Source organism: Barbus barbus (assembly GCF_936440315.1).
Source record: "Barbus barbus genome assembly, chromosome: 5".
In the NCBI taxonomy this organism is placed as follows: Eukaryota; Metazoa; Chordata; class Actinopteri; order Cypriniformes; family Cyprinidae; genus Barbus; species Barbus barbus.
In genome coordinates, this window is record NC_136733.1 from 28,492,799 (window position 1) to 28,515,626 (window position 22,828).

Sequence of the window (22,828 nt, forward strand, 5' to 3'; positions counted from 1 at the left end):
TAAAAAAATGAAAAAACCTTTCTGCAGTTGACAGAACTTGAAATGTCTGTGAACAAATTACATTTCCTTTAAAAACCCAACACACTGTGTATTGTATTTCTGGCCATTCCTAAAAACATTTCACTCTCATGTAAGATTAAAAGGTGCTTGGGAACTGTCACCTGTTAGGCCGTCTGCACAGCATAATTGGCTAATTTTAGACACTTTAATAATTAAAGAGGCAAGAAATAAGGAGCACTTTATCTCCCCAGAGAAATGACAGCTCACAAGGAGTTTTCACTGCAACAGGGCATACTGTCAGCCCACAAACTGTGACTCAGATGCAGTAATTACACGGTATAAAACAAACTAATTTGGAATGAATACTGTAGAAAAGCAGCTTGTATAAATGGGAGTTCTCCATCACTTTCCCTAAAATATATTTGCCGACATGTTTGCCAACCAAACCTGTGTCCTTCGGTGTCCTACAACACCTTGTGCCAGCAGGACACCATTGTGGTCTAAATGGATTTCTGCACACTGCAAGACACCCGTTTTCTTTTTTTTTTGGAAAAGCTCCTTTATTCCAATTGCACCGGAGGCTAAATTGGCACGATACACAGAGTATGACTGAAAACGAATCAAATCAACATAATTAGAAAATGACACCTGTGTTTAACACTGAATTATCTTAAAAAATAAAATAAAAAAAAGACTTGAAACAATAAAATAAACAATATATGTAGATGGACTTCTGTACATCACAAAAAGCACACAACCACATTGTGGCACTTGAACCATTTCACTGAGGCAGAATGCTTCAAACAACATGCATGCAGTTATACTTTTAAATAAATAAAATACTAATATTACATAATGCCCTGGTGAAACGGCACAGATTTAATGACAAATATAAGATGAAAGAGACAAACATACAATTTTGTCTTTAGTTGCTCAAAGGCACAATTAAGAATAGTAATGAAGCAAATTATCTAATTATATCACAAAAATTGCCTTTAGCTCTAGAGAAGATAGAAATGTAAAAGTAAAAAATTAAAGCTGTATTAAAGTCTTTTGAATATCATTCCCATGGATTCCATGCAGACTTTAAGCTATTAAAACTTCACAAATGAAGTTTGCCACATGCAAATGGCTGATGCAAATAAATAAAAGGGATTGAGGTCACAAATATAACTATACTGTATCAGTGGAGAGGGTGTCATATTTGCTCAGCAGTACCACAGTCTCTATGAGTCTGTCGTGTTGGACTGATGATGTACAGAATGCACAGTACACAGGGAGCTTATAACAACAAACCCTGTGTCTCATAATGTTATACATGTTTGGTGATTGGCTGTTTCTCTTAGCTGGTCATTATCAGTGCCAGATGGCAAAATTCCTGTGCAATTAAAAAAGCAAGACTTGTTTACATTTACCCTGAGAATGAATGAGCTGTCTGACAGACCACACCGGATTATTAGACAAAGAATTTAAGGCATAACATGTCTACCGAAACACATTACTTAACACAAACAGATATAAACACTCACACAAACAAAACACACATACAAGATTAGACGCAATGTCAACAGTATGATTGTGAGCTTGAGCTTTTTCACATTAATCACCCACGGCTTTTAAAACCACAACGCGTTTGTTTTTTGCATAGTCCAACTACTATTCTACACAGTAAGATCTTCTTTTTCATTAATTCCCGAACTCATTAATAAACCAGTTAAAAAAAACATTCTCTACTATTCTTACTCTTCCACCTTCTGACTTGCGAGGCCATCTTGGTTTTTCACCTGTGCTCTCATCATTTTCATTCTTCATCATACAAAATAGTCCTAGATTAAAGCCAAGTGGGTTCAGAGTTTGGTCTCAGGTCCTCGTGCCGACAGAACAGGGAAAGAACTGCGTATTCTTGCAACCTCCATTGCACACAGATGACCGAACACTTTGTTATACCAATCAGGAGAGCGCCCCCTGTGGGACAGAAATACATAAGGTTAAAAAGAATGAAATAACTGTAAACATAAGCCTGCTAATTTTGTTCAGTGTATTGAAGAGACTCAAAAAAAAAAAGAAGCATGCTGTACCATGTCTGAGTGAGGTAGCAAACCATTGTGTCTTACCGTAGATCAGCTCTGCAGTAATGTGTAAACCGGGACCGCCCCATTCCACATGGCTCAATAAAGGTGCGTGATGTCAAAAGCACGGCCCGTAATCCTGCCTCCAGCTGGACACTATCATGGTCCACAGAGGACGACACTAGAACACACCTCCCTTTTGGTAGATCACACCAACGTCTGCAACACAAAATGCTACATTTAGGGTGCTTTCACACCTTTAGATTGATTACTTTGTTCTGAAAAAGGGATTAAAATTATTACAATGTTGCTTTTTATTCTGGGTGAGGTTCACTTTCACATGGCAAAGTTTCTAAATGGACCACAATTGTTAATACAAGTCACGTGCGAGTAAACTGTCCTCTCGTTGGTCAAAGTTCCACAATAGCTCATAGCTGTTATCCATCAGGATGGAACGACAACAGCTTCAAGGGCTTATTATTGGGTTTTTGTAGCTGTCGTTATATTAATTCATTAATTTATCATTTTGAGCAGGAGTCCAGTATTCGTTGGGAAAACATTGTTAAAATGCACCTACTACGAAGAGCAATAAGGCAGCATTATAAAATTAATGATTTTGAATGGCGAAGACGTGCTCACCCACAGACATCGTCTACTGCTTTTCACGGAATTTACGTAATTACACATTATGATTTAGCCTGGTTCGTTGGTCCGTTGGATCAGATTGCTTTCACAGTACAACTGAACTGCTCCAGAGTTAGTTTTCAATCGAGCCGAGACCACCTTGCTCAGGCAATCTCGGACCGATTGTTTTGGCGCGGATCCGAGTGCGATTGCAGTGTTTACATATGACCAAATGAACCGAGCTGGGGGGGGGGACTGCAAACCCATCAGGTTCCGAAACAACGGCCAGGTATGAAAGCACCCTTAGATTCACAACCAGGAGGCCAGGGCCCACTAGTACATTTCCACCAGAATAGTTCACATTCCAGACCCAATTCTTGGGCCGGTGAACCAAAGCCTATTGCAAACTGGCCGTGTGTTTCCACAGACTTGAGAAACAAATGGTGTATCTGACAACAACCAGTCAAAAAAAAAAAAACCACTGCATGTCCTGCTGTTTTTTCAGGCAGTTTGGCACTTATGCACTGCTTTTCACAGTACTGGGATTCTAGATAAAGCTCTCATAACTGCGTGTACTCTCTTCCTTGCTGGAGAGATATTGAAACTGAAACTGCTGATTCAATTGCTCTCATGCATGCCATGTGTCTCTCTCAAACAGTGGCACAACAGTTGTTGTGCAGAACAGTTCAAGATCTGGCATTGGCTTGGAACCCACACCCGGTGGAAAAACGCTATAGGAGGACTCAGCAACTTTCAAACTTTATCCCTTTAATATTCGATTCAGTTCACCCAAAATAGAAAATTGTCATTAATTACTCACCCTCACGTCATTCCAAACCCGCAAGACCTATCTATGAACTATCCCTTTAATACAGTAGAAAATAATGAACATTAAAAAAACCCCCTCAAATTTAAAGGACATACAGTTTTGAAAATCACTGAATGAATTGTGGTTTCTTTATAACAAGCACTCAGGAATATAAATGATTTCTAATGGATTTTCTATCATAATTTGGATCAGGCAATCCTAATGGGATCCCAAAACAACCTGCATAGAAATCGTGATCTTAGTCTTATTCAAGAAGATTCTTGTGTGATCCTATTAGGGGTCGAAACGACAAGAATTCTATAAGCAAACATGTACATTGCAGATTTCTGTTAAAGAACTAAACAGATTACACAAAAAAACTAAAGTTTCCTGCATCTGTGTACCTGAGCACTATGAAGTTTCTACGAGGATGTGGAGCCATGCTGTCTGTGATGTAATGGAAAACCTCTGTGTTGTTTTCCAAAGTCTCAATGACTCGACTGTGCAGAAGGTCTTCATCCCACAGGTGGCGCTCTCGCAGAACACGCTGCAGCACCACAGCCGGCGGGGCCTCTATCTCCACCGAAACGCGCCATAGACGCATCGGGTGCCCGTCTCCTACCTGCAAACAACCAATCATTAAAATGATGAGGGTCATGCCAAAACTTCAATGATGAATGCATAACACATAATAATACAAATGGCTTTGAAAGTTCTGGAGGTGGTTCTTTAGTAACTGGAAAATGAGTTGATCAGAAAAGCATATTTGTGCATGTCTCACAGCGGACCACCGCAATGAGCTGCATTAAAATGATCCTCAGGCTGACCATTTCAGCAGGTGTGCTGATGGCAGATGGTCTAAGCCCTGGTTTGTGCCAACAGTTCTCAGTAGCCCCTCACTGCAGAACAAAGATCCAGGGAGCGGGGTTGGATCCACATCTAGGAGGTGGAGATGGTAGGTTTAGGGGTATAGAGGAGTAGGTTTAGGGGTGGAGATGGGTGGGTTTAGGGATCAGGGGGTGGAGACGGGTAGGTTTAGGTTTATGTAAGGTGGGAGGAGTTGGATCTGGATCCAACCCCGCCCCCTGGATCTTGTGTTCTGCAGTGAGGACCATCTCACAGTTCACATGGTGCTTGGGCATCTGATATTTTCAGGTTAAATCTAAGGGGCGGACTGCCACGTGCACTAAAATCTCAATCCCCTGAGTGTAAGCGACAAGAGACAAGAAGGGTACATCTGTGTACTGTGAGCAAGTACGCTTCAGCCTTCTTAACTGATAGTAACTGCCCAACTCATACATAATACTAAAATTTAATTTGCTTTTGTTGTTCTGCAAAGTCTCCTTGTTGCTATAATCTGCTCTAAAACTATATAACTGTAAATAACATTCAGAGTGAACAATTATTAAGAAAGCTTATTAAAAACACCGTCCATACAGATGTAATGGATGTGTTTTTTTAATGATTCAGACAGCTAAGGTAATTTCTGAATGTTCATTAGAACAGCCAAAATCCATTAAGTGATTTCTGATTTCATTACGGTCTTGTAGTTTATAGTTTTGCATGAGTCTCAAAATAAAAATATCTGAACCTCACAAACAATATTCACGTCAAAAGCAATTAAGACCTTATTATGTTGTTTGTGAGAAAAAGAGAAGCGGTCACGTATGGTGGTGGAGGAAATTAAACCGAACACCTTCCAAGTCTTTAATGGAAATTTAAGAATTCAAGACAAACTGTGCTATAGAAAAGAAAAAACATTTAAATATTTAAAAAATATTTATATCAAGCTGCAGGTGTCTTCCTCTAGAATAGCCATGTATGCTCATTAAACCACAGAACATTCTTGATGCTTGTTTTTCAGACTCCTCCTGGCAAACTGTAGATGTCATAAGACTTTTTAACAGGTGACTTTCTCCTCCTTCAGTGCCACCAGCTGTGACCCATGAAGTACTGTGGAAGCAGTCTCTCCAAACCTGTAACCTTCATGCACAGTCACTGTGTTGAGGACAGCCTGCTGTAGGTAGATTTACAGCTGTGCCATGCTCCTTTCCATTTCCATAATTTCTAAATTAATTTAACCACACTTCGATAGATATTCACTGACTTGGAAATGTGCTTGAAACCATCCTAGCCTCATGTTTTTCCATTCCTCTTTCACAGAGTTGCTGAGAGTGCTGCTTTTTTCTTTACGGTCCAAGTGCTGCCACAATATTGACTCACTAAACAGTTGCAGAGGTGCATTTATACTACAAACAACTGAAATCCCTTAACAATTTTTTAATATAATTATTTTGATCATTTTTATAGGAGGTCTAATTAAGGAGTATTACAAAAAGCTTTTTTAATCCTCTGTGAATCAATGCTGTAACAGCATACCACGCGAGTCCAAGGGGGATGAAAACTGTCTATAAGCACCGTTTGCCTCTAAGGGATCCCAATGTAAGAAATGCAAAGTAAAGTCTAGGCTGATCTTAAAGGGTTAGTTCACCCAAAAATGAAAATTCTGTCATTAATTACCCTCACCGCAAGACCTTCGTTCATCTTCGGAAGACAAATTAAAATATTTTTGATTAAATCTGAGAGCTTTCTGACCCTGTATAGACAATGGAACTTCCACATTCAAGGCCCAGAAAGGCAGTAAGGACATCTTAAAAATAGTGCATGTGACATCAGCGGTTCAACTGTAATATTATGAAGCTCCGAGAAAACTTTGTGCACAAAAGATACAAAATTAACAAGTTTATTCAGCGATTTCTTCTCTTCCAAGGCAGAGACTTTATATCTTAATTTGTGTTCTGAAGATGAACAAAGGTCTTATGGGTTTGGAAAGACATGAGGGTGAGTAAGTAATGACAGAATTTTAGTTTTTTGGTGAACTATCCCTTTCTCTCTGGTGACAAATGCCAGACTTCTCTAATCATTTAGTCCGGTTAAATTCCACCCATCTTGCATTTGACCTTGTAGTCAAACTTTCTTCTGAGAGTATGTGTGTGTATCTCTACCTTTTTATAAGCCAGCTCAGTGTTGTCAGGTCCGTGGACATGGTGCCAGCCTTTACTCCTCTCAGATGCCTCTCTGAGAACACACTGAATGTTGTCTTCTAGGTATGCCCGATAATCCACAGGCTCGCCCAGGGCATTCACCCCGAGCCCATGGAGAGGCAGCGGCTGAGCGTCAGCAGCCACATAAGAATTCCTAGACTGAAGCATCATTTCATGCGGGATCTGCAGAAAGAAACAGTGACAGAAAGCTGATCAGTGAAAAAAGAGCTGATCCCTGTTCCCACAAATGAATGGTTTGCCTGCAATGCGTGACATCAGAACTCAAACATCAGAAATTAAAAAGTGGTTACCTGGAATAGCTTCTTGCATTCTGTGATCATGTGACTAAGGCAGTGTGTGGCAGCCATGTTCTCACTCAGGTCTTTGTGGTCTGGCTTGGCTCCACCCTTCCTGCTCATGAGCCTGTAATAAAACCAAACATAAGTAACAGTGACCATAGAAAAAAAAAAGAGAGAAGCTGACGAGAATATAGGCAATGAGAGATGGGTAAGCATTTTCGACTAGGAGTTGTTCTGGAAGATTAAGCATTAATTTCTCATTTAATTCTATTTCCTTTGACTTCTTATAATGCAAAGTGACTTTTCTTGTAAGGGACCTTGGCTGGTCCCCTAATAAAGGCAAAACCTGACCCACACACACACCTTGGTGAAGCTCCATCTTTCTTTGAGGCATTCAGGTGAAGTATGGAGGGTGCGAGACAGACAGCCAGACTCTCTGCAGTCATCTGGTTTTCCTGTGCAGAAGCAATGTCACTGAGGAAATAGAGCAACGTCTGTAGAACCTCTCTGTTCTCATCTGGCAGCAGGATCACGGCTGCCTGCACGGCCTGTAAACGCTGCTCTGTTGAAATGACTACACACACACACACCGGGGAAAGAGCTGTAGAGCTGACTGAAGCAATGATGCATTTGGCACATTAAAAAAATGTGAATTTGCAAACATGAAAAATGTGTGTCACTTACACTGGTACACATGTAAAAAAGTGTCTGTAAGTTTGGAGGTGAGCACGGGTTCAGGCAGATCCCTAAAGTACTGTTTAATCAGGTCAGCCACATCGTAAGCTGATTGGCCCTGGTAGGTCACATGATCGGGGGAATTCTCATTGAGCTGCCTGAGGGCCTGGATTCGGGATTTAACGCCTGATTTCCGGAATATTCCCACCTGTAGGGAAGAATTAGAGATAAGAAGAAGGGGAAAAAAAATCTGTGGATGTGTGCTTTTGCTTACATACAGACCTTCTCTAGACACTGGCTGCGTAGGTATCTCATCGCCTGCTGGATGCTCTGAGGCAGAGGCTGACCAGTTCGCTGGACGTTTACAATCGGCGGAACTCCAAACACATGTTTATCTTTGTAATCTGGAACTTTGGAACGCTTCATAAACTTCGGAACCACCCTGACCAATGACAGAAAAAGATTAGCATTTTTGATTAAGTATATACTGATATTATTATGTACTATATTCATGCATAGATGAGAAAAGGAGGTTTAAAAAGCACAATAGTACAATAATCCAATATATGAATGTCCAGAAGTCAACTGCAAGGTCATATTATTCAAAATCACAGTGGCAGGATGTAGTGAGTGAGCAAGACCAAATGGAATTGCAGTAAGTATATATAAACCCTGTGAAAATTGAATCTGTTTGCTGCCTATGACACTGACGCCAGCCTTTGACTGTGGGGTGTGTGTCAGAATGGACAAGAGGAAAGATAATGCCTCCTCAGTCATTGGTGCAGAATGAAATGAATCATCTTTTAGATCTGCGAGCCATGACAGTGTATGATGGACCTATAAGCTTCTCATCAGAAGTCCTTTCCTGCAGTTGTAGTTTAAAATTGACAACTGCTAAAAGTATAAACCAATTTACACTCCGTTTCTGCAATGCCAAATAGAAAATTACCGGAGAACGGATCAGAGTGTGTGTGTGTGTGTGTGTGTGCGCGTTTGTTTGTTTGTGTGCGTGCATGCATCTGTGTGTGTACATAAATAGAACTGTAATTTTAGCCCTGTTGGCAGAGGTAGATATGGAATGCAATTTTCATAAGCAATAAAAAGCCAGCGGGGGAACAGATATAGAGAGAGACAGAAAGATGCTGTTATTAACCGCATCTATTAGAGCTGTTTTACTCAACTGATTGTGCCATTAAAAAACACTTTTGGCAGAAATTAGATTTCTTGCCTCAGACATAAGAGAGCATTAATGCCACAACTGACCTCATGAGTCAGAGAATGTGTACACAATCACACTCATTTTTTAGGAGGAACATGCCTTGAGCTACAATCTTGTGGGTCATTTAGAAATTGTGTGACTATGTATGAGTTTGTGTGAATGAGAATATGCTTTCTCACCAGTTCCAGCCATGTTTGGTGGTGTCTGTGTGTTTCTCCAGAATGGCGGTCAGTCGTAAAAGGCTGAATTTCTGCAGAAGATTTAGCTGAGCAGCTGACTGCCTGTTGATTTCTAAAGACGCCGAGGTCACGCTCGGACGATGAGAGTTCTGGAAACTGTGCCAGCGCAACTTTCTGAGGATAGAGAAATGGGATGTAAAGGACACATGTAAAGGTCTCAGGTGAAACAAAATATCTAAGGTGAATGATCCCCCAAGCTGTAAAAAAACGTACTTGATCATTTAATTTTAAGAAAACATAAATTTGCTTAAACAAAATTGCAGTGTGCCCTCCCTAATATGGACTCCATTCTGTGCATTGATCTCTGTATTAAAAAATATGTCATATTATATATATATTATAATTTTAATTTTGCTCTATAAAATTATAAATCAATCTTATTTTAAGAATGCTTAAATACTTTTATTAGAAAACAAGACTAAGACAGAAAATAAATTTTTCCAGTAAACAAATTCGCATGAAGTGGAATTATGTTTTTAATATGGAAGAGTGAAAAAAAACTATTAAATCCAAAACACAGATGAGCTGCAAGTAGGCTTTCAAGGTACACACAGCTGTCACCATCTCCAGACAGTTTACCAACAGACAAGCATCTCTCGCTCTCTATCACATTATTTCACAGCACTAGAAACTCCTTGTCTAGATAAGTACTAACTGCACTAACCAACAGTTTTACTCACCTGCTGGGTCTTGTGAGAGATGCCCCCACCCCTGAATCCCTCCTTTCTCTCATTCCTCCTTCTCCCTCATTCACAGAGTTTCCTGGACTATCATAATCGCTCACGGTTGTCCCAACATCCGACATGGATTGCTCATCATAGTTCAGACTGCTGGGTAATGTTGTGTCGGCCGTGGATTCAGTCTCCGCATTTGATTGGTCCTGCGGTTGAATACCGAGTGACCGCGACCATTCGTCGATGTTGTGCTGTAGCCCATGTACGTGCTGTAGAATGTCATCCAGATGCTGGAAGGCTTTCTCTTTTCCAGGGTCAAAAATGTCACATGGACTGCTTGGTGTCTCAGGAACATTGTCGTAAATGCTTCCAATTGAGCTCAGAGAGTTCCTCCTCCTCCCAAAACCTGAGAGAAAGTCTTGCGACCCACTGTGACTAATGCTTCCATCCAAGGACAGGTCTCCATCTTCTCCTGCCCAGTCAATATGGTCAGGACTTTGAGAAACAGAGAGCGGACAGAAACTTTCGATTGAGAGAGACTTGGGGAAAGTTCCAGGCTTGTGGTCAAAGGGGAGGTGGACCACACGATCCTCTTTCCTCAGACAGCTGTTTTGATTGGTTAACTTGGGCATTTCCCAAGTTAACTGGTAGTCTTCCAGGTAAAGGCACGCTCTGTGAGGCTTATGCTGAGTGGCTTTCTGGCTAACGTTACTGCGGAATATTGTATGTGACCTCCATTCCACATCTTTGGCAATTCTGCACTTATTTGTGGTTTGGCCAGGCAAACTTGCATCAGATGTACAGTGCAGACCTGAGGGTGGCTGGTGTTGAGTTACCGCTGAAATGTTCCTTGGGACCATCTCAGCCTCATAATCTCGCTTCTTTATTGATTCTTTCCTCCGTAAAAACGATCTAAAAGGACGCTTTGGCTTCTCTCTTACAGATGGCAAGGAAGATGAGGATCCGGTGTCGTCGTTCTCATCTTGGCCGGTTGAGACACAAACTGACGATGCACCCACACCCACTGTGATGTCACTGAAAGCTGCAACTTCTGGAGAAGTTGTTTCCCGGGCACTGTCTAAGCTCAAGCTGCTAGCACTGAGGTCGGAGGTCAGTGAGGTGACTTCTAGGAGACTACTGTCACTCAGCACGCTATCGCTACTGCCTGAGGGTCGTAAGGTGGAGGCCCGGTTGGCAGCAGGGGCAGGTGAGAGAGTGCGGAGACGGGACCAAGTTTTACTTTCACGCTGAAACGCCCAGCGAGAGCTAAGGGCGCATGCGTCATCCTCTTCTGAGTCCTCACTCTGCTGATGGTAACACACAAATGCACACATTTAGATAATGAAAAGCTTTTTCCATTGAAAGTATTGTTGAAAAAGCAAAGTAGCCAAACAAGAGTACCAGATTTCACAGCAAGAACACAAGGGCAAAGATTAGACTTTAAAGGATTGTTAAAGTTAAGTGTACAAGCTACAATCCAGTGGAAGTAAAAACTAATGAAAACAGACAAGCAAAGAGCAGTTGTGAGCAAACTATCAGATCACATAATTGAATTAGAAGTGGTGGCATGCTTGTTTGTTTACCTGTTTACACTGGAAATGAACCTCTAAGCTCATCGCAGCACATTTGTTCAGGGTTGTTAGCCTCCTAAAAACACACATAGACAAGGAAAAGCGTATTTGAGTGCTGTGCTGTATGATTTAAATTCACATTAAATTTACTTGTATATTTCTTGGTCGGTGGGGCGGGTTGGCATACAGTTTAAAAATCCTGATTGGTAAATAAAAAAGCTGTAGGTTGAATTTTTAAACATGAAAATCATCTTTCAAAATTTGGAAAAAATGTACAAAAATACAAAACTTCACAAATCATCTTCAATATCCACACTCAAATACGGGAGAAAAGATTTTTGTAAAACATATGCCAAGTTAGCACATGAGCAGTCACAAAACCAAAGAAATTATTAAATTCATTGACAAGTGGTGATCTGGTATAGTAATACCAGGTGTAAATGGACTCTCCCTTTAATGATGAAAACCATTCATTTCTATCACTTATTTATACATAGTATTTAACAAAACAAAACAACAAAGCTGCTATATTTAGCCATATTTTACATTGCTAACTTTACACTAGTTTTGTATTAACTGCTCAGTACAACACACATTTATAATGACTGAAAATAGTCATTAACTGTTTCCAACAGTTGCCAGAGCACTATTTAGCTTTATTAGTTCAACACATTCAGCAAATGTGTTTGTGTGTTTTTCTTGATGTTGCCCAAGCCCTGATGATCCTCCCAACTGAATTGCATTAATGTCACACTTGACAGAGTGATGAATCTATCAGCCCATGTCTCTATTCTAGAACAGTTTGAACTTGACTCTGCTGCTCCCTCCATCTGTGCCTGATCGGCTCTGACATGACAGTAGTTTTGTTTGAGGTAGAGAGGCATTCATCACCATGTCATTATCTGATTATCAATCTGTTTACAGCTGATGTGAAGGGGCTCGTAATCGATGCATTCATGAGCATTTGGCCCTCTCAGTTAATTAGTGCACTCAATGTGCACTGCGTGATCTCATTAGCCTCTTATGCGTGCATATATGAATGATTTTCATGTATGTCAATGTCTCCTTATGATTCAGCTGAGAAAATAATTACAGTTGAAGTATAGATACTGCGAGACAAAGATAAATATAGTCCACATCAGCCAGTATGAACAACTACAAGCATAAATGACCCTCCGTTTTGACTGATGGAGTCGATTTGCACCAATGCTCACAGTCGTAAAAAGTATAGTCCCACTATAGTGTTCATCACGAGTGGCCACAGGATTTCTGTGCAACATATTGCTTTTTCTGCATGACAGACCAAAACTAATCCTAGAAAACACAAAGACACAAGAGGGGAGAGTGTTCCGTGTGGCATTTGAGATACAGATAATAACGAGTCTGTGAGTTTGTGCTCATCAATATATTAAACTAATTACTCTTGGTGAATAATAATCAGTAGGAAGACAATAAGGATAAAGAGTGCTAACAATAGGCTTGGAAGAAGCTCGAAAAAACAAACACTCACAAAAGACTTTTAGCCGTGTGCATCATTAGATAGCCATTTTTGCTTGTGTGCTTTTCTGCCTTCTCTTTTTTTCATATGAATTAGCTGTTTTGTTGGCTTGCTTGTCTTCCTTCTCTTTCTTATTTGAAAGAATTAGAAAATTCTGATTATTAAGAATAGGGACCAAACCAAAAACAAATAAAACATGATTGTGTCTTTCTGATTTCTTTTTCTTCCTGTAGCTCAAGTATTAATGGTGCTAGCAACACCAAGGTCATGGGTTCGATTCCCAGAGAATGTATGCAACTTCTAAAATGTACGACTTGAATGCAATCTTAATGCATCTGCCATATATAAATGGTCATCTTATGAATCAGCAGAATTCAAAAATATCTAAATGTAGTCCTTCCTTTTTTTTTTAAAGCATTTTTAGGACCGTTTTAAGAGAAAGGAAATTCAACAGGAAATTCTTGGGGGCAAAGAACCATAATAAGTACTGTATATAATGCTCCCTACTTGATTTTTTAAAATCTTAATCTTAAAATAAATAAATAAATACAATATATGGCTTATTTTTGTGTTTTAGTGGCAATCTTGTTTTAAGCCCTGTTTAATTTATAACACTGATTCGAACCAAATCTTTTAACCAACACAATCACAATGTAACACTAACCACTAGGCTACAGCTTCAATGTAAACATGTTTTCTACATTCACAGCCACTGCCTTAGCAAATTAGATTTATTTAGTCAAGGAAAATGACCTGCAAAAATACACTTGAAGTTCCAGACGAATAAAGCTCATAGCGGTTTCCAGTAGACAGCTGACTGACAGCATGAAATTTCACCTCTGCATTTTTGATAAAGTAATACTTGGCAGACAAGTTCATCTTAGCTATTTGCTAACATGGCCACACTGACATATTCACTCAAGGAGTGAGAAAGGCTCTGCATGGAGCAAATTCACAGAGAGACATTCAGGGATTTTTAAGTGCACTAGTAACCTGCTGTGGCTGAAAGACAAACAGATGAGCTCATCATCTCACTAATGCATGAGGGTCATCGGATGTGAGACGGACAGAATATATTCAGAGCAAAACAAGTGATTCTGCACAGGGAGACTGATTTTATAGTGCTGAAAGGGTAACCCAGACAGAAGCTACAAGAGTTTGTCTTAAATTAAATGATACTGCATAACCACAATACCAATAATATCCAGAGAAAAAATATTTAATGCATAATGCAGGATTTGTAAACAAGCCAGAAATATACCTCAACATTTTAAAAGCTTTACTACTTCCAGCTGCTTGTTCAAAAACCTGGTTATAAGAGTGCATATTTTATCTCCATCTATAATACATTACATGAAATCCATAAAGTAAACATGGTCATAATTTATCGATAGATCACAAATGCATGCTATTAATTGATTGTGAACTGCTCTGAAACGCAAGACTGTAGAATGTGCAACAGCGGCACATTTTGACTTTGAAATGTGCAGCACTCACATGTATTTAATTAAATCATTGCCTTTTGAAGTTTAATAAATCACATTAGGCTGTGTCGTGATTCCCCTTTTTCTGACCCCAAGTTCAAGACCTCTTAAAATTATAATATAAATATAATAAAGACTTTTATTACACCATTTAAAGATAATTAATACTTTTTCTGAGACATTTTAAGACAAGAACCCTGCACCGTAATGGCTAAGGTACTTATAATTTGTATACCCAGCTGCCATGCAGCTGTCTTTTGATGGTCTTCTTATATTATATTTTACATTACAAAAAAGGCTTAACACCATGACTAAATTAACTCAAATCATGGAAGTTGAATTATTTAATCTATTAAAAGGTTTTTCCATCAGGCGCCCAAGGCTGTTTATAAGCTGAAGATATCAGTTTAGAATTGAATCCAAAATTTTGGAAACAATCCAGCACTAGGAGACACACATATAGCTTCATTTTCTTCACAGCTTTAAATGTAGATAACTATGCAGCTGTGCGTTTCATCGAGCCTCCCTGATGTTTTTTTTTTTATCAGTAGCCAGCAGCCAAGCATACAGTGTGTAACAAGCCACTGTGGGACAAATGGTATATTCAATCTCCATCTCTCTCTTCTTCTATCACCTTAGGAACAGTGACACCAGTTGCACCCTGAGAAATATAATTTTCCCCTCTCTGTTTACTTCTTATCTTTTAGAAAAGGCCATTCACTCCAATGTGACTTCGTCAGGTGTGACGGGTCACTTATTCACATATTCCACATTGAGGGGTGAAGAGAAAAAATAAAGTTAAGAATAAAAGATACTGCTGACACAAACGGCCTGTCGCCATGTGATTACAGATGGATATTGAAAGACTAGAAAATGATGGATGCCCCCTAATGACACGTGACTCATATTATTAAATGTATGTCATAAACACATTATTATTAGTATACTTTATGAATTTATATCATGTGTTATTCTACCTTGAATGCCATAGTGCATTCAGGTCCAGAGGAAGTGAAACGCAGACCAGAGGGGATTATTGGGTAGGATGGAATATTTTTAAAGCACTGTAATTAATATTTAAGTGAATATGCAATGGTTTCTTACCTGCATAATGCCTTGAGAGAGTCCTGATCAAGAAACTCATGGTCTCTCCTCACAGCAGAGATCTCAATGGGGAACAGAGAGGCTGAGGGCACAATGAAACGCACCAATTAATTCATTCATTCAACTGCATAATAGGGGTAATTAAAACCTACTGAGACCAATTGTAACATTTAATCGAGTGGTCAGTAAAAGGGAGAAAGAGGAAGGAAGATGAATCACAAACATCACAGGACATTGTCAACTTTAACCCTCACATGAGGAAGCAGAAAAAAAATGCTTGCATGTGGTTGTGACTTGTGAGCATGCATAAAATCTTCAGATAGAGTTTGAGTTGTTTGGCAGTATGTTCAGTGACAAAACAAATAAACACAGTTACTTGCATACTCACATCAACATGTATAAAATCGATATTCATGCGTTTATATATATATATATACACAGGTGCTGGTCATAAAATTAGAATATCATGAAAAAGTTTATTTATTTCAGTAATACCATTCAAAAAGTGAAACTTGTATATTAGATTCATTCATTACACACAGACTGATATATTTCAAATGTTTATTTCCTTTAATTTTGATGATTATAACTGACAACTAATGAAAGTCCCAAATTCAGTATCTCAGAAAATTAGAATATCAATTAAGACCAATGCAAAAAAAAAAATGATTTTTAGAAATGTTGGCCAACTGAAAAGTATGAACATGAAAAGTATGAGCATGTACAGCACTCAATATTTAGTTGGGGCTCCTTTGGCCTGGATTACTGCAGCAATGCGGCGTGGCATGGAGTCGATCAGTCTGTGGCACTGCTCAGGTGTTATGAGAGCCCATGTTGCTCTGATAGTGGCCTTCAGCTCTTCTGAATTGTTGGGTCTGGCGTATTGCATCTTCCTCTTCACAATACCCCATAGGTTTTCTATGGGGTTAAGGTCAGGCGAGTTTGCAGGCCAATCAAGAACAGGGATACCATAGTCCTTAAACCAGGTACTGGTAGCTTTGGCAGTGTGTGCAGGTGCCATGTCCTATAGGAAAATGAAATCTGCATCTCCATAAAGTTGGTCAGCAGCAGGAAGCATGAAGTGCTCTAAAACTTCCTGGTAGACGGTTGCGTTGACCTTGGACCTCAGAAAACACAATGGACCAACACCAGCAGATGACATGGCACCCCAAACCATCAATGACTGTGGAAACTTTACACTGGACCTCAAGCAACGTGGATTATGTGCCTCTCCTCTCTTCCTCCAGACTCTGGGACCTGGATTTCCAAAGGAAATGCAAAATTTACTTTCATCAGAGAACATAACTTTGGACCACTCAGCAGCAGTCCAGTCAAGACGCTTCTGACGCTGTCTCTTGTTCAAGAGTGGCTTGACACAAGGAATGCGACAGCTGAAACCCATGTCTTGCATACGTCTGTGCGTGCTAGTTCTTGAAGCACTGACTCCAGCTGCAGTCCACTCTTTGTGAATCTCCCCCACATTTTTGAATGGGGTTTGTTTCACAATCCTATCCAGGGTGCGGTTATCCCTATTGCTTGTAAAAAAAATTCTACCACATCTTGTCCTTCCCTTCGCCTCTCTATTAATGCTATTAATGTGCTTGGACACAGCTCTGTGAACAGCCAGCCTCTTTAGCAATGACCTTTTGTGTCTTGCCCTCCTTGTGCAAGGTGTCAATGGTCATCTTTTGGACAACTGTCAAGTCAGCAGTCTTCCCCATGATTGTGTAGCCTACAGAACTAGACTGAGAGACCATTTAAAAGGCTTTTGCAGGTGTTTTGAGTTAATTAGCTGATTAGAGTGTGGCACCAGGTGTCTTCAATATTGAACATTTTCACAATATTCTAATTTTCTGAGATACTGAATTTGGGACTTTCATTAGTTGTCAGTTATAATCATCAAAATTAAAGGAAATAAACATTTGAAATATATCAGTCTGTGTGTAATGAAGTAATCTAATATACAAGTTTCACTTTTTGAATGGTATTACTTAAATAAAATCAACTTTTTCATGATATTCTAATTTTATGACCAGCACACACACACACACACACGTGTTATAATGTTTAATGTGCCGTACTTGTGTATTATGGAAGGCACTGATAAAATGCATTATTATTATTTTATTTTAATTTTTTTTCTAATTGCTTGGCATCCTAAGAAAACAAAAATTGTGAATGTAAACTAAGAAGTGGTTTGAAGTTCACTTTAAAGTCCAGGAAAGTCAATGCAAACTTTTTTTTTTTCCCTTCTTTTTTCTTTTCTCAATGAACATCAGATTTATGCATTTCACTTTCATTTAAAAATGTACAAAAATTATTTCGGGGGGGAAAGAAGTTAACCCTAATATCTTATGGGAAACACTGTACAGTATTTACATGAATATATTTATAGTTTTATGACTAAAGATGTATATTTCTTTTTGTTTTTTTGGTAGAGGACAAAAGAGAGGAGACAGGAAAGTGAAGAGAGGGTGTGGTGGGATGAGATTGAGACATAAAGGTCAGATTTGAACATGTCAGTGTGTGTACACCTGTGTATTGTTTGTTTGTTTGCGCGTGTGTGTGTGTGTGAGAGTGAGTGAGTGAGAGAGTGAGAGAGTGAGTGAGTGAGTGAGTGAGTGAGTGAGAGAGAGAGAGAGAGTGAGAGAGAGAGCGCGAGCGCATCAGCATTGCTGAGGTGTCCCATTTCCAGCTTTTGTTTCAACCTCCTTCCCCTCTGAGTTCCAGGTCCAACTAATGACAGTAGTGCAGGAAGTAGTGCCAGAAAGCATTCAGCTCACACCACAAAAAGAAAATCAACCTGCTGCCAAACAAAGTCATACTTAAGTCAAACTAAGGCATTTCTACAGTATACAATACAGCATGACACATACAGTGTCAGTGTGAACTTTAAAAGCTGCCATTTCTTTTGTTTACCAGAGAACGAGAAGTTCATCATGTCTTTTCCTCTCAAAATGTCTCGGTTTTGTGTGTCCTTATCACAGGAGTTCAAGGAACAGGAGTTTTCTTACACACACACACAGGCAAACACTAAGTTTTTCTATTTCAATCAGTAGGTTGCTCAAATTCAGAAGGCGAATTCCAGACACGAATGAACAAACAACAAATGGAGTGTCCAAATCAGTCAACCACATTTAATGTTTTGTTTTCCTAAAAAATACAAGCATGCATGTAGATACAGAATAAAAAATAATCCTTTTCCTCATTTGAAATCCAGTTATTTTCTTGGTGGCTTGGGGAAGCCCAACCGATCCGTTTGTTGATGCTCCAGTTTAGCCTCAAAACACAAGTGCCAACAATTGTCCTCATTTATTTTTTCCAATAAATAATTTATTGCCATGAGCTCACTTTTCAAAAGGTATTATTACACATGGGCCTGTTTTCAACAGCTGCAAAGAGACAAAACACACACCAGCATCCCTGCTGTTTTTAAATACAGCCCCGACTATTGAGTTTAATAGAGCGTCAGGGGATGATGCAGAGATAAAAGTGGGAAACCGCTGACTGTACACTGAAACTGGACATCAATACACCACAGAGATCACACAATGCCACAGCACTGGCCAATACCGATCCATAGCAGTTATTCTGTGATCAGTCGCTAGATCAAAGTCTTGCTTTATTTAACGTCACATCTTCTTTTTTAAAAAGTTACTTTTATGCAAATGTCAAGAGGATGAATGAGTCCAAGCTCGCTTTGATATATATTGGTTTAAAAAAAAAAAATCAACACAGGACCTACGCAGTGAACAGCGGGAACGTCCCGGCAACCGGCGTATCATTAATTCAGCACATCTCTGTTTCTGTCAGAGCCAACGCGGGTCAGGCCACTGCCAGCTTAGTCAGATGACAGGTGTTTGTAAGGATGCTTAAATGAGACAAGTCAACGGAAGTGCTGTTGCATTCAGCTTTTAAATTTTCATCAGTGTGCAGGTGGCAGAATTTTGAAAGCAAATAAACTTCGATAGTTATTTGTTTTAGAGAAACAATTAATTAATGTGATTAGCTATAAAAAATTAATTATTTCAGAACCAACACAGACAATGAACCACTCTGACTTGTGCATACAAAAATCTGTAATAAGGAGCAATCTTTGAGGCGGACACAAAAACTCCAGGTGCTACTGCAGGCAATGTGTCTCACCGGACCACACTTACCAAGAGCTCAGAATAAGTAAAGATCTGTTCAAGAGCATGTTACTGCAAGCAAATGGTGCCTAAAACACTTTTTAATTTTAATTTTTAAGTAATTACTAGCACTAACACATAAGATGATAATTTTTTTATTACTAATAACCGATAAATGGCCAATATTAAAATTCTACATTTAACAGTGTTTTTAAATTATAAAAGATTATTGTTGCTAATACAAGTCAATCATTAGTATGGTACAGTGTAAATATTGTGCATCCCAAGTTACTTCATTTAACTTGACACAGCATCTTAAAAATGCAGCACTCCTGTTGAGAGATGCTGAGAGATATATATATCCTGTTATGTAAAATAAATGTCTGTACATAGATCTTAGTAATTCAATTTTTGACAGAAATGCAAATGAGGCCGTGAGGGTCAGAAGTACAGAGTGTCCAATCAATGGATTGTACTGTTGTTTAAAAACATACTGTACCAATCGTTCAGCTGACCAAACATTTTTCTGAAAGACTTTTAGTAAACAAAAACGGTTTTAAACAGTTTTGAAAGTTGGAGTTTTGGAATGACGTGATTAAAAGATTTTATACAGTGCATGCCATTGTAAAGACCAAGTCTATTTCTCACAGCCTTTTCCTCTTTAATTAACATTTTAAATACAAAAGTATTAGAAGGTTTAATTAGGAAAGTGACAAAGTTTTAGATTAAGAAACATAAGAAAAAAACAGATCTGACAGAATCGTGGCTTACTAATGAACAGAGAACCATAATTTCAACAATTCAAAAACAATTCTATTATTAAAATGCATTTAAAAAACAATAACTTTTTTTTACAGACATTTTGGTCTGTAAAAATTAATTTCATATTCATTAGTGTGAAGCCTACTGAGGCATGATGTTAAAAAAAATTGATTTATCTGCATCCAGGTGCAGGTTCAGCCCTGCCAGTGAAATCTGAGTAGGCTAATATTAGAACTTGTCTGTGGATTCGTCATTGTCTGGGTCACGGGTACGCCTGCTTCACACAGCATCACTGACAGAATCCTGCAGGTGCTGTACCAGTAAAAACATCAGGAAGTAAAGAAACACAATAGTGTGGCCTTTTGAGACCACACATCACTTGAAAAGAAAAAGTTAGTGTGATATGGGCTGCCCAGGCCTCAAATGAGTTTTAAAAAAAGTTAGGAAAGAGTTTGTGTTCACAGATTTAGAACAATAGCTCATCCAAAAATGAAAATTCTCTAATTACCTCAGGTCGTCCCACAACTGGAGATTTTTTTAATTAAAGGAGTATTCTTGTGCATAAATAGGCTGAGTGCATCAGACTCAAAAAATGCAGGCCTTTATGTCTGAAATCTTAAGATTCGATCACAGAACAAAGTGTTTCATGACACCAAGTTTGATTTAAAAGCTACAGCACAGGGGATGATTTTTAGTAATTAGCAACAAAAATGCAGTTCTGTTTAGTGATGCATTTATGACAAAAGTTAATTTAAGCATTGTGTTAATATAATTACAGTATGAAAAATTGATTGAGATTTGCTCAAATAAATTGCATTTAGCAATTATTAAATTATTATTATTATTATCCGTAAAATATTAATATCAATTCAAGTGAGTGTTAGATGATGTCAAAAGTAATCTAAATTTCAAAATAGATCTAAATGTTTCTATTGTGCATCCCTAGTTCTATTCGGCTTAACCGTTGGCATATGGCACACAAAATTGGAAACACTTCAGGAGTTTCGAAGTTGTCATCGGATTGGTTGAATTATACAGGATTTCCTGGAGACAAGTGTGTGTATCACGTTCTTTAACGTTCCACATAAAACAACAAAGATGTCGTGATGCCAAACCTCCTCATGAAAAAAGAAAGCCATCGTGTTTACAACTTTGACGATGAATGCTTATCAAGTTCAACAAAATGCTGGATTTTCAAATGTGAAATATTTAACATTTGTGGCAGACTCTTTACAATACGTCCAAGAGTCTGTTATTGTGGGGACATTTCCAAACCACTAAACCTGACGCAGCCCGAAGCAAAATGTGATTGGTTGTTTTACCTGTCAGTCATATGTCCTCTTGGGTGGGCCTTGCCATTCTAAGCGGCTAAGGTTCCCAGAACTTCTGCCGTCAGTCTGAAGGCTTGGCTACGCGAGACTATGTTCATCTCACACACACAGCTATCGTACAGCTTCAGAAGACTTGAATATGAATCACTTTTATCATACTTTGTGCTTTTTTGTAATTGTGGAACTTGACAGCACCTGTCCTCATTCACTTTCAATACATGGAAAATACGTGACCAGGAAATACTTTTGTTTTGTGGAACAAAATGCAAATCAGAAGGTTTGGACTGACATGAGGGTGAGTAAATGATGAAAGAATTTTCTTTTTTGGGGGGCGAATCTGCCAATTATTTTAAACTCAAATGAATTTCCCCAAAATTGATTCCAATCCACATGTGAACTGAGCCTGCATGGACTTTCCAGATTTCTCAAACTTCAGTGTGTGTGAAATGGTCTAAATCAATGTCTTGGGGCCAGCAGGACTAAATATGCTCTGAATATCTGCAGCACCTGTGTTGGTTGCAGTGGAACTCTTACTGGTTCAGCATGGCTTTACACTCACAACCCAAGAGGGATCTAAAACAAAACCAAATGCCATCTGGTCTCACATGTATTTCCCCAATCTCTAAGCCTGAAACAAAATAATACCGATGCTCTCTGCAGTGGAGCACTTCCATCCATTCAGTCATGGACATAAAGAGAGTGGGAGGGAGCATCTCTGCACCTTTCTAAAGGGATGATATGGAGGGAAACCAGAAGAAAAGAAAACGGGAAAATAACACTGCGTCACACAAAGGAGCAGAGCTCAGGGGCAAATGAAAGAAACCGATAATAGTGTGGAAATAGAGGGATGAGTGGACTTTTGTGGGATGAGTTCTGGATTACCTTCATAGAGTTGAGCATACTGAGGAAATCCCGCAGCTCGAAGCCACTCACAGGCCTCCTTCGCCTCCAGCTCTGAGGGGAAAAAAGATGAATGAACGAAATCAGTAAGATAACATACTCTTTCAGTAGGGTTGATTTAAATGAAGGAAAATTAATAAAATGTCAACATAAACATTGAGGTCTTTTGTTACTCAAAGAAATGTATCATGTTATTAATCATTATCACTTAATTAAAATAAGACATCCAGAATACATCAGACTTGATTTGATTACTCATTTCACCATGAATAATAGCTGTTTAAGGTTATTTAGATAATTTGTGGTCACATTATTAGGCCTGTCTGTGTTCAGCATGGCAATGAGACTGGAACTGGAACATTTAGCTGGTTTTGCATGAGACTGCTGTAATTCAACA

At 38.9% G+C, this 22,828-nt stretch overlaps 1 protein-coding gene across 3 annotated transcripts in view; it reads right to left on the reverse strand.

The window, feature by feature from the left end:
• Positions 1-547: 547 nt before the first annotated feature.
• The window catches only part of LOC306869166 (stAR-related lipid transfer protein 13-like), a 57,488-nt gene continuing 35,207 nt past the window's right edge, over positions 548-22,828 (reverse strand). For all 3 annotated transcript variants that reach the window (XM_079415801.1, XM_079415800.1, XM_079415802.1), the window contains 13 exons: positions 22,414-22,485; positions 15,309-15,390; positions 11,235-11,298; positions 9,658-10,958; positions 8,918-9,091; positions 7,802-7,961; positions 7,529-7,727; positions 7,208-7,418; positions 6,857-6,968; positions 6,507-6,728; positions 3,906-4,123; positions 2,115-2,288; positions 548-1,965 (listed from right to left, as the gene is read on the reverse strand). In XM_079415801.1, coding sequence (XP_079271927.1) covers positions 1,848-1,965; positions 2,115-2,288; positions 3,906-4,123; positions 6,507-6,728; positions 6,857-6,968; positions 7,208-7,418; positions 7,529-7,727; positions 7,802-7,961; positions 8,918-9,091; positions 9,658-10,958; positions 11,235-11,298; positions 15,309-15,390; positions 22,414-22,485 — 3,107 coding nt within the window. In that variant the 3' untranslated portion in view covers positions 548-1,847. The remainder of the gene's footprint in view (positions 1,966-2,114; positions 2,289-3,905; positions 4,124-6,506; positions 6,729-6,856; positions 6,969-7,207; positions 7,419-7,528; positions 7,728-7,801; positions 7,962-8,917; positions 9,092-9,657; positions 10,959-11,234; positions 11,299-15,308; positions 15,391-22,413; positions 22,486-22,828) is intronic.